The sequence below is a fragment of the Aquarana catesbeiana genome, linkage group LG10 (assembly GCF_042186555.1).
Source record: "Aquarana catesbeiana isolate 2022-GZ linkage group LG10, ASM4218655v1, whole genome shotgun sequence".
NCBI lineage: Eukaryota > Metazoa > Chordata > Amphibia > Anura > Ranidae > Aquarana > Aquarana catesbeiana.
The window spans coordinates 222774790-222790656 of NC_133333.1; the positions used below are offsets into that span (position 1 = coordinate 222774790).

At 42.5% G+C, this 15867-nt stretch overlaps 1 protein-coding gene across 1 annotated transcript; it reads left to right on the top strand.

Annotated features, from left to right (window-relative positions):
- The first annotated feature begins 253 nt into the window (after positions 1–253).
- Positions 254–1204, top strand: LOC141109888 (olfactory receptor 8H3-like). Its single transcript, XM_073601145.1, has one exon. The coding sequence runs from the start codon at positions 263–265 to the stop codon at positions 1202–1204; it is 942 nt and encodes a 313-aa protein (XP_073457246.1). The 5' UTR covers positions 254–262.
- Positions 1205–15867: the final 14663 nt, after the last annotated feature.

The window sequence follows — 15867 nt, forward strand, 5'->3', positions numbered from 1 at the left end:
TCTAATCCTTTACATATAATTCAGATTAAAAAAAAAACATTAAACTAAAGGCTGTAATGTAACAAAATAGGTAAAAAGCCAAGGGGGGGGGGGGGGGGCGGTGAATACTTTTGCAAGGCACCTAAAACCCAAATCGAGTTATGCCACGCATCAGGATCAAATAATGTCTGTCATGTACACTGTGGTGGCACCATTGTTAAATCCTTTTATGTATACAGACTATATTGTGTATTATCTCATTTATGCAGAAACAGCTGCTACAATGGCAAAGAAAAATCAGACTATGGTATCAGAATTTATTCTTGCTGGCATTTCCGAAAATCCAGAACTTCACAATTTATTTTTCATTGTACTTCTGTGCATTTATATCATTACAGTGCTTGGAAACCTATCCCTTATTATTGCCTATAGATTTAGTCCCAAACTCCAGACTCCTATGTACTTCTTTCTTGCCAACTTCTCCTTCCTAGATATATGTTACATTTCATCCACTGTACCCAAGATGTTGTCCAACTTGCTGTCAGGTAATAAAACCATCTCATTTTGCGGGTGCATCCTACAGTTGTACAGTTTCGGAGTGTGTGGCGGTACAGAGTGCTATGTACTGGCAGCCATGGCGTATGATCGATATAATGCCATATGCCACCCACTGCTGTATACCACCATCATGAACAAAAAGACGTGCCTTCAGCTTATTGCTGGCTCTTGGATTATTGGCAGTGCCAACATTTTCATACACACAGTCCTGACCTTCCAGTTGCCTTTCTGTGACAATAAGATACACCAGGTATTTTGTGACATCCCGCCACTATTGAAACTCTCCTGTATTGACACCTGGACCAATGAAATTGTCATATTTTTAACAAGCGGTCTTGTTATACTTTGTTCATTTATTTTAATCCTTTTATCTTACATAAAGATCTTATCATCAATTTTGACAATCCACTCAACCACAGGGATGAAGAAAGCATTTTCTACTTGTACTTCCCACTTAATAGTGGTAACGGTATTTTACGGATCAATCATGTTCGTGTACCTAAAACCCAAATCGAGTTATGCCACGCATCAGGATCAAATAGTGGCTGTCATGTACACTGTGGTGGCACCATTGTTAAATCCTTTTATATATAGTTTAAGAAACAGTGAGGTTAAAAATGCTCTTGTGAAGATGGCTAAGTCCATGTGGAGAACTGAAAAACCTTAAAGGGTAACTCCACTTTTTTTGGGGGAAAAAATGGCAAATAAAGAAAAAACAATATAGCGTGTACAATTGTGACACAATTCATATTGTAATTGAATGTTATTAAAAACGACCTTTCCTTTTCAATCTGCAGCTCTGTAATTTTCTTTAAAATGCAATATGGCTACCTGGAGGTGTTCTGTACACAGAATGTGTACAGAACGCCCCCCAGAAACATCATTTTCTGCTTGTGTGGTTGACTCACCGATTTTCCCAGAAGTCTACAGTAAGATACAATTCAGATTTGCGGCATCCCCTGGAACAAAAGGGATGCAGGCCCAGATTTCCTCAATAGTGCCCTGCAGCTGCCACAGTTGATTGATAATTATGAAACCACTTATATTAGACCCACTGGGCACAGAGAAACAAACAGTGATTTCTTCAGAATAACAAAAGGTAGGAATCTGCAACAAAGTTTGTTAAAATCCTTGTAATGTACAAATGTACATAGATCACCCAGAGGGGAAAAAAACTATATTTTTTACATTCTGCTATAAAACACATCCGATAAAAAAATGTAAAAAATCTAACTTCCTCATCAATTTAGGTCAATATGTATTCTGCTACATGTTTTTGGTAATAAAAAAAACCCCAATTAGCTTATATTGATTGGTTTGCACAAAAGTTATAGCATCTACAAACTATGAGATATATTTATTGAAGTTTTATTTATTTTTTATTCTTTACTAGTAATGGCGGCGCTCAGTGATTCATATCGGGAATATTGCGGCAGACAAATTGCGACACTCAATTGCGGCGGACAAATTGGACACTCAACTGACACTTTTGACACTTTTTTGGGAACCAGTGACACCAATACCGTGATCAGTCCTAAAAATATGCACTGTCACTGTACTAATGACACTGGCTGGGAAGGGGTTAAGCATTTAGAGCGATCAAAGGGTTAAATGTGTTCCTAACCAGTGTTTTTGTGTACACATTGTGGTGCTTTCACTAAGGGATGTGCTAGATTTTATTATCTGCTTTGCAAGGAAACAAAATCCAGCACATTCCTGCTGAGGGGCCTGAGATCTGCTTTGTTTACATAGGCAGAGCTCTGTCCTCTCTCTCTCCTCGCCAATCAGCAGGCAGGTCTGGACTGGACATAGGGCAGACCGGGCATGTGCCTGGTGGGCTGGGGCCGCCCGCTCCGTGGCCTGTTGATGATCAGGCCGCACAGCGGGAGGTAAGCGGCAACCGCGGCCCGAATATGGGTAACACTCGCCTACTGCTATGCGGCCGTGCCTGTGTCATCTCTGGCGGCTGCATGGGCTGAGCTGTGTGTCTCTCTCACACACAGCTCAGCCTCAGAGCCGCGCTGACAGTTCTGCTCTCCTCCTCCAGCCATGGGCGTCTGCACGATGGGGAGAGCTACAGGCTGCTGTCATGATGTTTCCCCCGCTCGCCCCCCCTCCCCTTCTCATGTCAGCAGCACAGGGAAGAGATGGCTTTCCTGTCTGTTCTTCTTCCCTCCCCATTGGCCGCAGCGGAGGGCCAATCAGAAGCAACTAGAGGGGGATCATGGGAAATGTAGTCCCAGAGATAGGTGGCCAAATTTTTTTAAGCAGGGAGCAGACTAAAGTCCCCAGCATGCACTCTGTTGGGGTAAAACAGAAAACCTGGAAACAAGCTGAGGAGTGCTTGTAGCAGCTACTACAGGAGACATGGAAAACGAGAGAGAGGACCATGCTGGGGGAACTAATAGCCCCAGCACCACCAGAGAGAGCTACGCTGTACCGCACCACCAGAGAAAAAGCCACGCTGTACCGCACCACCAGAGAGAGAGCCACGCTGTACTACACCACCAGAGAGAGAGCCACGCTGCACGACACCACCAGACAGAGAGCCACGCTGTACTGCACCTCCAGAAAGAAAGCAGGTCAGTGTCACTGGGCAGTGTGGGCACAATAGGAGACAGAGTACTAGCATTGTATGGCCACAATAGGACTGGGACACTGTAATATAAAGGGGACTGCACTGTAAAGGGGCACTGTAATCATTGCAGTGCCCCTTTACAGTGCAGTTCCCTTTATATCACAGTGTCCCTGCACATTACAGTGTGGACTACCGACACCAGCCACCCCCACGACTGTCTACCAACACCCCCCCCCCAGGTCCCTGGAAAAGTTGGCTGCTCAGTCTAAAATGCCCGGGCCTATTTTTGTCCCAGTCCGGGCCTGTCAGCAGGTGCCAGTGGACCTCCATTGGGAAGAGGTTAACATCTGGGGCGATCAAATTGTTAAATGTGTGGCCAACATGTTACTGTACAGTATGTGCTGTTTTTACCAAGCAATGTGCTGTTTTTTACTTCCTGCTTTGCAGGAAGAAAAAACAGCTCATTGCTGCTGTCAGAAGAGAGCCCTGTGTTTGTTTACCTTCACAATGCTTTATTCAGTAATGCCCGGAGCCGAACGTCAGGTGTCGGTGACCAGTCAGCGGCCAGCACCCACTTATTGGTTGGTGCTGCAGCCAATCTCAGCACGCTCCCTACCTCGGCATGTGGATCACGTACTAGGTACGTGATCCAGCGTAGAGTGGTGGCCCTGCCGCAGCATATCTACGGGGGGCGGCCTGCAAGAGGTTAATGTATAGCGCGGAAAAAAAAGTGGTTGTAAATACCCAGTGAAGTGACTGGCCTTAGGTGATAAATAGAGATGAAACAAATCCTCCTACACACAGTGGGGACGGAAAGTATTCAGACCGCCTTAAATGTTTCACTCTTTATTATATTGCAGCCATTTGCTAAAATCATTTAAGTTCATTTTTTCCTCATTAATGTACACACAGCACCCCATATTGACAGAAAACACAGAATTGACATTTTTGCAGATTTATTAAAAAAGAAAAACTGAAATATCACATGGTCTTAAGTATTCAGACCCTTTGCTGTGACACTCATATATTTAACTCAGGTGCTGTCCATTTCTTCTGATCATCCTTGAGATGGTTCTACACCTTCATTTGAGTCCAGCTGTGTTTGATTATACTGATTGGACTTGATTAGGAAAGCCACACACCTGTCTATATAAGACCTTACAGCTCACGGTGCATGTCAGAGCAAATAAGAATCATGAGGTCAAAGGAACTGCCTGAAGAGCTCAGAGACAGAATTGTGGCAAGGCACAGATCTGGTCAAGGTTACAAAAAAATTTCTGCTGCACTTAGGGTTCCTAAGAGCACAGTGGCCTCCATAATCCTTAAATGGAAGACGTTTGGGACGACCAGAACCCTTCCTAGACCTGGCCGTCCGGCCAAACTGAGCTATCGGGGGAGAAGAGCCATGGTGAGGGAGGTAAAGAAGAACCCAAAGATCACTGTGGCTGAGCTCCAGAGATGCAGTCAGGAGATGGGAGAAAGTTGTAGAAAGTCAACCATCACTGCAGCCCTCCACCAGTCGGGGCTTTATGGCAGAGTGGCCCGACGGAAGCCTCTCCTCAGTGCAAGACACATAAAAGCCCGCATGGAGTTTGTTAAAAAACACCTGAAGGACTCCAAGATGGTGAGAAATAAGATTCTCTGGTCTGATGAGACCAAGATAGAACTTTTTGGCCTTAATTCTAAGCGGTATGTGTGGAGAAAACCAGGCACTGCTCATCACCTGTCCAATACAGTCCCAACAGTGAAGCATGGTGGTGGCAGCATCATGCTGTGGGGGTTTTTCAGCTGCAGGGACAGGACGACTGGTTGCAATCGAGGGAAAGATGAATGTGGCCGAGTACAGGGATATCCTGGACGAAAACCTTCCCCAGAGTGCTCAGGACCTCAGACTGGGCTGAAGGTTTACCTTCCAACAAGACAATGACCCTAAGCACACAGCTAAAATAACGAAGAAGTGGCTTCACAACAACTCCGTGACTGTTCATGAATGGCCCAGCCAGAGCCCTGACTTAAACCCAATTGAGCATCTCTGGAGAGACCTAAAAATGGCTGTCCACCAACGTTTACCATCCAACCTGACAGAACTGGAGAGGATCTGCAAGGAGGAATGGCAGAGGATCCCCAAATCCAGGTGTGAAAAACTTGTTGCATCTTTCCCAAAAAGACTCATGTCTGTATTAGATCAAAAGGGTGCTTCTCCTAAATACTGAGCAAAGGGTCTGAATACTTAGGACCATGTGATATTTCAGTTTTTCTTTTTTAATAAATGTCAACAATTCTGTGTTTTTCTGTCAATATGGGGTGCTGTGTGTACATTAATGAGGAAAAAAATGAACTTAAATGATTTTAGCAAATGGCTGCAATATAAAAAAAAAATGTAAGGGGGTCTGAATACTTTCCGTCCCCACTGTAAGTTGTACCTATTTATCTGCAGTCTTCTCTTCTCTACAGCCATTCAAAATCCAGAACTTTTGAAGCTTGTCTGAGCATTCAGAAAACAGGGTGCGGAGAGCTGAAGTTACACTCTGCAGAGCTCAGTGAGGAGAGCTCTGAGAGCTGATTGGAAGGAAGGGACACATCCTCATTTACACACCACAGAGTAACAGAGCTGAGGTTGTCAATCACAGGCTGTGTGCTGGAGCTCCCTCCCCTGTCACCTTTTTTTTTCTTGATGTCAGGAATACTTGTCAGAAGTGACTCATGCTGATAGCAGAGGAACAGAGCAGCAAACAGAAATGACACTTAGTTCTCTTAATTGAGACAAGTACACACTATAGTGGAATATGCTTTGTTCATATTTCATGTATGCGGTTTACAACCACTTTAAGGGCCGATATGTCATTCTGTATTGACAACTCAAGACAACCACTTATGGCATTAGATAGTAAGGTTTGTTGGATGAACCTAATTTTCTTGTAATGCCGCATACACACGATCGGATGTTGGCTCAAACTTGTCTTGCATACACACGGTCACACAAATCTTGTCGGAAATTCCGAATGTCAAGAATGCGGTGACGTACAAGACGTATGAGGAGCCGAAAAAAATGAAATTTAATAGCCAGTGCGGTTTTTCTATTTGATTCCGAGCATGCGTGGAATTTTGTGCGTCTGAATTGTCTACACACGATCGGAATTTCCGACAACGGATTTTGTTGTCAGAAAATTTGAGATCCAGCTCTCAAATTTTTGTTGTCGGAAATTCCGACAGAAAATGTCTGATGGAGCCTATGCACGGTCGGAATTTCCAACAACAATCTCCCATCGAACATTTGTTGTCGGAAATTCCGACCGTGTGTACGCGGCATAAGACAGTACAAAACATATTACAGCGCACACATTCAAGAATGACATTTCCTGCAGGGCTAGTTAAAAACATCTGAACATATTAAAAAAAATACGGGGGTTTGGTCACACTATATGGTCATGTAGTGCTGAGCCCACTTACTGCGACAAAGTACCCCAAATTAGTGGGTCCTACTCTAGTAATAGAATGAAAGATCCTTTGTCTCAACCATGGGAGCCGAACTCCTCTATGTGGGAGAACTGAGGGGGACTCCTCCTATGCACTGGTGGCCACTAAATAAGAGGTAATGAAGAGGGGGAGGGGTGCTCCAGCCCAAAAAAACCTGGTCAGGGTCTATTACAATTGTCATTCTTGAATGTGTGCGTTGTAATATGTTTTGTACTGTTTGTTGGTCTTATAACAGCACCATCTTGAATATAAACGCATTTTAGGGTGTGCCCCCCAAATATGATTTTGTATACGCGGCCTAATGCCCCGTACACACGGTCGGATTTTCCGATGGAAAATGTGTGATAGGACCTTGTTGTTGGAAATTCTGATAGTGTGTAGGCTCCATCACACATTTTCCATCGGATTTTCCGACACACAAAGTTTGAGAGCAGGATATAAAATTTTCCGACAACAAAAATCCGTTGTCGGAAATTCCGATCGTGTGTACACAAATCCGACGGACAAAGTGCCACGCATGCTCAGAATAAATAAAGAGATGAAAGCTATTGGCCACTGCCCCGTTTATAGTCCCGACGTACGTGTTTTACGTCACCGCGTTTAGAACGATCGGATTTTCCAACAACTTTGTGTGACCGTGTGCATGCAACACAAGTTTGAGCCAACATCCGTCGGAAAAAATCCTAGGATTTCGTTGTTGGAATGTCCGAACAAAGTCCGATCGTGTGTACAGGCCATTAGAGTCTAAACTGGACAGATATGACAGGAATGTAATTTACGTGTTTGAGATTCTTTTTGTCATGTCGTGTCTGAGATATGTTTTTGGAATGTTGTCTGTAAACCCTTGCTCTACCTCATTTGATAAATAAAATTTTTTTTTTTTAAAAAGGAAACCTTTTTGAAAATGTCCCTTCATTTCCTTACACAGTAGACAATTAGAGGATATCTCTGGAAATTAAGAAAAATCCCCTCCTAGATAGGGATCATTTAGTTAGGTGTTCCAGTATCAACTCTAAAAGAGAGATTTCCCATTACTTCCTGTCCCAGTGACAGTGGTCACCAGGACATATTGAGATAATGAATCTCCCCACTAGGGATACAGACAGCAAAAAAAAAAAAAAAATGACAGGGGCACAAAAAAAATCTCAAAAAAGCGTATATTGATTGGTTTGCGCAAAAGTTATCACATCTTCAAACTATGGGCTAGATTTAGGGACGTTTTCTTTATTGATTTTACTAGTAATGGCGACGCTCTGCGATTTTTAGTGGGACTGCAACATTGCGACGGATAAATCTGTCCCCAAGTGACACTTTTTGGGGACCCGTGACATTATTACATTGATCAGTGCTATAAAAATGCACCGATCAATGTAAAAATGACACTGGCAGGAAAGGGGTTAAGACTAGGGGGCGATCAAGGGGTTAAGTGTGTTCCCTGGATGTGTTCTAACTGTAAGGAGGATGGGCTTACTGGAACAGAGATCACTGTTCCCGATCACTGGGAACAGTAGATCTCTGTCATGTCATTAGGCAGAACGGGGAATCGTCTTGTTTACATAGACAGTTCCCAGTTCTGCCTCTCCTCACCAGGATCGTGGGTTGCCGGCGGACATCGCCCGCTATCCTTCCTGCATGGACCGACGTATAGGTATGTCGGTTCGCGCAGGAGAGCCCGACTTGCCACAGTATATCTGCGTGAGCAGGTTGGCAAGTGGTTAAATAAGACCACTATACCTAATGATGATGGGGACAAAATGTGTCCCCAATAATTATACAGAGAAAAGCTGTCTCTTTTCCTCTGCCTCCTATAGGCACATGCATACTGTGCCCATTTGTAAATCCAACCCTGCGGAGGCTCCAACCATTCCCTACTTTAGCTAAAGCAAAGATCACATTTGAGGTCTTGGCTAATATGTGCAAAATTTTTGGATAAAAATATTTTGGATAAAATCTTTTTTTGATAAAATTAATAATCTCTATTTTGTGAGGCCAATTTATATGATATTATAATATAATAGCAGAAGATGATATATATAACAATGGGTTTCTGCCTAACATAGAGGGGTACACACACACACACACACAGATCAAAATTCAGCCCCCCGCTGAACCCGATGAATTCTGATCTGTGTGTGCCCAACTTTACCGTATCCCTTGCTTCAGCATGCTCTCTGAAGTTCTGTCCCCTGCAGATCCTATGTATGGTAGGAATGACATTGGTCACACTCCAGCCTCCACTTCATACCATTCGGGTTTGATCTTTCTTTATATGTGATGATGTCTAGGGAGGAGAACACTGGAGCTGGCTGGAACATAGAATCAGGTAAATAAAAAAAAAGCTATACCCCTCTTCCCCTCTCCTGCACACTGCAAGAGTGGTCTTCTGTACTTTCTTGCAGTTGGGCTGGGATATCAACACACCCTTTGCTGTGTATTCTTATATTCTTGAATAGGTTAGGAATTAGTATGACATTTCAGGTGCTACATAGATGTAATCCACATACACATTATGTACAGGAGGTCTCTGCTGTGTGCTTGGCCACCCATCGCCACCAGGAACTTGAGCGCAATCCAGACTACAACTCACGGAATGCAGCGCGGGAGCAACAGAGCCAATCGGCGGCCACCGCGGTCGACCTCCTGCATACATAAAAAAATGTCAGCAGACAGCGGCCATGAAGTGGCCATTTTGAATATAAGTTAGGCGGCCTAGGGGGAAAATTTCCACCCTGCCCCCCGGCCCAGCCTGCCCCTGCTTTAGGTGAAGATTTTTTCAATTTATACCTGGTTTGTAAGAAATAAACATAGATATTTAGCCAAAATATACTAATGTTGTTCATGTACGCTTCTTTTTGTTGATGTTGTACAGCAGGGGTCTTCAAATTTTCCAAACAAAGGGCCATTTTACTGTCCTTCAGACTTTAGGGGGGCCGGACTGGGACCATCAGGAATAGAAAATGTCAGATATCAGTAGGAGTAGACAATGTGTCAGTGAGATGAATTGTGCCCCATTGATGGTGTCATTGGGCCCCATCGTTGGTGTTATTGGTAAAAATTGTGCCCCATCTTTGGAGTCATTGGCAGGAATTCTGCCCCTTTATTGGTGTCAGTGGATGAAATAGTGCCCCAAGGGCCAGATAAAAGCAAGCAAAGACCCCCGGGCCACAGTTTGGAGATCACTGTTGTACAGGATAATACAATATTTATCTTGTTTCTTGATCATCTACAGTCCTTGTCTTTAGATATACATTAGAGTTGTGGGAAAGGGAGGGGTAGGGAAAGCTTTCAGCCAAACAATGAAAGAAATACAGTGCCTTGAAAAAGTATTTATACCCCTTGAAATTTTCCACCTTTTGTCATGTTACCAAAAAACGTAAATGTATTTTATTGGAATTTTATGTGATACATAATTGTGCAATGGAAGGAAAATGATAAACGGTTTTCAACATTTTTTATTAATAAATATGTGAAAAGTGTGGTGTGCATTTGTATTCAGCCCCCCCGAGTCAATACTTTGTAGAACCACCTTTCTCTACAATTACAGCCACAAGTCTTTTTTGGGATGTCTCTACCAGCTTTGCACATCTAGAGAGTGACACTTTTGCCCATTCTTCTTTGCAAAATAGCTCAAGCTTTGTCAGATTGGATGGAGAGTGTCTGTGAACAGCAATTTTCAAGTCTTGCCACAGATTCTCAATTGCTTTTAGGTCTGGACTTTGACTGGGACATTCTAACACAAGAATATGCTTTGATCTAAACCATTCCATTGTAGCTCTGGCTGTATGTTTAGGGTCGTTGTCCTGCTGGAAGGTGAACCTTCACCCTATTCTCAAGTCTTTTGCAGACTCTAACAGGTTTTCTTCTAAGATTGCCCTGTATTTGGCTCCATCCATCTTCCCATCAACTCTGACCAGTTTCCCTGTCCCTGCTGAAGAAAAGTATCTCCGCAACATGATTCTGCCACTACCATGTTTCATGGTGGGGATGGTGTGTTCAGAGTTATGTGCAGTGTTAGTTTTTTGCCCACATAGCGTTTTGCTTTTAGGCCAAAACGTTAAATTTTGGTCTTATCTGACCAGAGCACCTTTTTCCACATGTTTGCTGTGTCCCCCACATGGCTTCTCACAAACTGCAAATGGGACTTCTTATGGCTTTCTTTCAACAATGGCTTTCTTCTTGCCACTCTACCATAAAGGCCAGATTTGTGGAGTGCACAACTAATACCCTGTTTCCCCGAAAATAAGACCTAGCGTGATTGTCGGTGATGGCTGCAATATAAGCCCTACCCCCCCCAAATAAGCCCTAGTTAAAGTCCTTGTAGGTCTTATTTTCAGGGTAGGGCTTATTTTCGGGGAAACAGGGTAGGGCTTATTTGGGGGGTAGGGCTTATATTGCAGCCATCACCGACAATCACGCTAGGTCTTATTTTCGGGGAAACAGGGTAGTTGTCCTGTGGACAGATTCTCTCACCTGAGCTGTGGATCTCTGCAGCTCCTCCAGAGTTACCATGGACCTCTTGGCTGGTTCTCTGATGAATGCTCTTCTTGCCCGGCCTGTCAGTTTAGGTGGACGGCCATGTCCTGGTAAGTTTGCAGTTGTGCCATACTCTTTCCATTTTCAGACGATGGATTGAACAGTGCTCCGTGAGATGTTCAAAGCTTGAAATGTTTTTTATAACCTAATACTGCTTTAAATTCTCCACAACTTTATCCCTTACCTGTCTGGTGTGTTCCTTGGCCTTCTTTATGCTGTTTGTTCACTAAGGTTCTCTAACAAACATCTGAGGGCTTCACAGAAGAGCTGTATTTATACTGAGAATAAATTACACACAGGTGGATGCTATTTACTAATTAGGTGACTTCTGAAGGCAATCGGTTCCACTAGATTTTAGTTAGGGGTATGAGAGTAAAGGGGGCTGAATACAAATGCACGCAACGCTTTTCACATATTTATTTGTAACACATTTTAAAAACCATTTATCATTTTCCTTCCACTTCACAATTATGTGCCACTTTGTGTTGATCTATCAAATATAATCCCAATAAAATACATTTACGTTTTTGGTTGTAACATGACAAAATTTGGAAAATTTCAAGGGGTATGAATATTTTTCAAGGCACTGCATATATACTGTACCTAAGATATTTATGAAAAGGGGTTCCCCTAGGCGGACTTTAAAGGCACTTAGTGTTTATCTTAGAAATGTACACTCTAATCTACATTCTAATACTAATTTATATAACCATTGACCAGCCCTTATACTTTTGCTTGAAGAAAAAAACTTAAAAAAAAAAAAAAAAGTGTAAACTAGCTAAAACTAAATGCTACTTTTCTATTATACTCTCCACTACACCATAAACTGATTAGTTAATCCATACACACAAAATTTGATACTTATCCAAAAAAGTTTCCAACACAATACTTACCGTGTTTTATTAGTTGGCGGTAATGTGTAATTATATATATATATATATATTTTTTTCCCTGTTTCTTGTAATTTTACAACATAATTCATACAATAATATTCTAATATTTTGTTGGTTACCTTTATACCTTAATATACCTCTAAGCATCTTACAACCATGCTTTGAACCTCAATTAAATAGACTTCTCATGGCAGTATTATGTATATGTTTTATTTTCAGTTACCAAACCCACCCCTTCTCTTTTTGATCCAACATTATTTTTTATCAACTTACCAACATATACAGGTATATACACATCTTATTAATTGCTTAAACGTTTAGACTACATGTCCAGCAAGGTCCTGGATTTATATTTTTGATATACTTTTCTACATCCAGGGACTCCATTTGCCTCAATATATCGCTCTGGCCGCCATCTTGCCGCGGAACGCGGGGGTAACCTCCTCCATCTGAGGACAATACTATTTGGTATATACTCACAGACCTCTCTGATGCCCACGTTGTGGCTAGACAGCAATTTTACCAGTACCAATACCCGGTGCTATGTTGATTCTAAGCTTTTAATGTGATTCAACGAAACATTGTAACAACTACTTCACCATCCTATATTATGTAGGTTGGACTTGATGGACTTGTGTCTTTTTTCAACCTCACCTTCTATGTAACTATGTAACTATGTAAGTGCTATAATCACACTATTTTAAACATATAACACTATACTCTCAGATGCTATGGTAAATTCATTAACCATATATCTTAATTATATCTTAGATAAATCCCTCTCTTCTCTTTCTCTGCACCCCTGAAGAAGGACTATACTATATCCCGAAACGCGTTGGGTGTGAGAAGAGTTCCCCTTTTTCATTTTTTTATATATTTATTTTGTATGGTGATATAAATGAACTACTTAGATATGTCTATGTTTCGTTGTATTGTTTTTAATGTTGTTTCTAAATAAAATTTGTTTATTATTACACTGTTGTACATTCCGACACATTTCAACCTAAGATAAACACTAAGTGCCTTTAAAGTCCGCCTAGGGGAACCCCTTTTCATTTTTATCCTTCATATTGGATGCGGCACTGCTTTAATAACCTAGGTTAGCCTCTCGCCCCCTTCTTTGTACCTAAGATATTGTTATAGCCCTTAATGGGGGGATTCAGAGAGATGTCAACACTCTAGTTGCTATCCTTATTGATATGGTCACAACCAAAACATCAGTGTTCAGGCGGTGGTGTTAACTTCCTAGCTTCCTCAGCTCTAACTCGACCATAGGCTCAGTTCGACAATAGAATTCTGGCAAGCTAAATCTGACCATCCCAGCGATATTATTTTAAGTGACTAAAGTTTATTTACTAAAGTAGCAAATGTTCAACTTGAAAAATTAGTGTTCACTTTGATAAGTGAACATACATTTGGCAAAGTGAACTCTAGTAAGTTAGGTGCACCTGTGTTCTCTTTGATTGCCCAACTGTGTGCAAGAGAAGATTAAAAATATACAATATTCAACAGTTGCCCCCCCAATTCGAGGGTACACTCTTGATGGGTGGAGATTCAAACATCACCTTGGACTCCTCTCTAGACAAGACACGCCCACCAGGTTCTCAAATCTTCAAACCCACTAAATTGAGCACCAAATTTGCGAAATTGCTACATGACCATCATTTGGTGGATGTCTGGAGAGAATGTAACGCTACAAACCGCAATTATACCTTCTACTCCCATGTTCATTTGACTTATTCGCAGATAGACCATATCTTCACGTCTGCCTCGTCCCTACCTATCTGTACTGCCTCCAAGATCCTGGAGACCCCGTGGTTTGACCATTCTCGGGTAGTGGCCCGTCTATCTTCGCTGCAAAGCCCTACGGCCTCTTATATCTGGCGACTAAATGAGTCCCATCTTAGCAATCTGGCGACATGCCTCGACATTGAGCTGGCATTGAAGGAGTACTTCTCCCTGAATGACCCAGATCAAACCTCCCCAATGTGTAACTGGGCCACTCACAAGGCGACAATCAGGGGAATTCGGATTCAGATAACCGCTAGATATAAGAGACATTATAATCCTTTGTTAAAACAAAAGGAGGTGGAATTAGCTTCCCTACTCAAAGAACACAAACAAACCCTTACCTAGATTTACGCAGTCGGATCGAGTCAGCACGCCTTGAAATAAATGTTTGCCTCACTACCAAGGCAGAAAAACAACTGTGCTGGACGCAGGCCAGATTCTTTTCACAAACAGATAAACCCGGTAAACTCCTAGCAACGAAATACCCCCCCCGCCGCCCACCTCACATATACCTAGTATTAGGAAACGGGACGGTACACTAACCCAAAATCCTACCTTCATTCTACAAGAATTCCAACACTTCTATGAAAATGTATATAGATACACACACCAGCTGCTCCTCTCTTTGGAAACCCCTTGTTTTCACCAGGGCTGCAGGCTGTAGGCTGCAGGCTGGTGGTTAAACAAGGGTCTTTACCGCATTGGGGACTATATTGATCATAGAGGGTTGCGTGCTCTATCACACTTCATTAACAGTCTGGAGATACCCCACTCAGGAAATTTCCATCTACAGCAAATTTATAATTTTCTTAAATCGCTACAGCAATCCAGCCCAGACCTAGCAGTACGCATCATATTTGAAAATAGGTGCATGCGGGAGAGCTCTATGCAGGGGGGCATCTCCATGCTATATAAACTATTCTCCAACCCTACGGTCAAGTTGAATTATCAGATGGCCCCGGAGAGGGACCTGGACATATCTCCTGAGGCGGAGGACTGGCAAAAATGGAGCACACGGATTCACAAAGAAATTTTAAATGTGGCTTTGATTGAGGCTAGCTACAAAGTGCATGCTAGATGGTACCTGGTACTGGAACGCCTCTTGAAAATGTTTCCAGGCTCATCGGCCTCCTGCTTCAGAGGATGTGGCCAGATAGGCACGCCTTTCCTTACATGGTGGACTTGTCCTAAAGTGCGCCGTTTTTGGATGAGAGTGCACTCTTTTATTCATTCAGTTACGTCGGTCAAAATTATTAAAGATGTAAGTATTGCCCTACTGAATAAACCAGTCGAAAATATCCCACGACACACACAGACCTCAAGATTTCATGTTCCTGGCAGCCAAAATTGCTATTGCAACCACCTGGAAAAGTCCAGTTATAGACAAAGCCTTAATGAAGCGTAAACTAACTTGGATAATTCTAAATGAAAAAATGGTTATTGTCTTGCGAGATAAACAAAGTCTTTTCGACAAAATATGGTCTCTTTGGCTTGCCTACTTATAGGTCCCAGACATAAATTGCTGATTCCAGGAACGGTTGGCATTAGACTCCCGGACGGACTCACCTCTTTTTCTTCTCTATCTTTCCCACTCTTTTTTTCATTCACCCCATTATACCCCCTACTCTACTTATTTTTCACAAATGAACGGTAGTGGGGGTTGCATTTCCCATAAAAGAATGCTTTGTGTTCTGACAATGGAGAGAGTACCTGTACCCCACAACGTAAGATAAAAGTTGAATTGTTTGCAGAATATTTCATAAAGGTATTGTGATATTGTTGTTTAAAGCTTTAGGATTATGGGTGTATGGGGGAAGGGTCTGTGGGACTACCCTGGGGAGGGCCCCCTCTTCCACCTGCGGGGGCTTTGTGGGTTTCCTCTATGCAACCACCTACATAATGTTCAGTCCTCAAGTTCACTATTGTGCCTATATCGGCCACCAAGGTTGACCTGTCTTCTTCGCAAAGCCTCAAATCCTCAATTACATTTCTCTCCCCCCCCCCACTTCCCCTACCTTTTGTTCCCTATGTAGTTGTATTGTTAAATTGTTTGAGCAT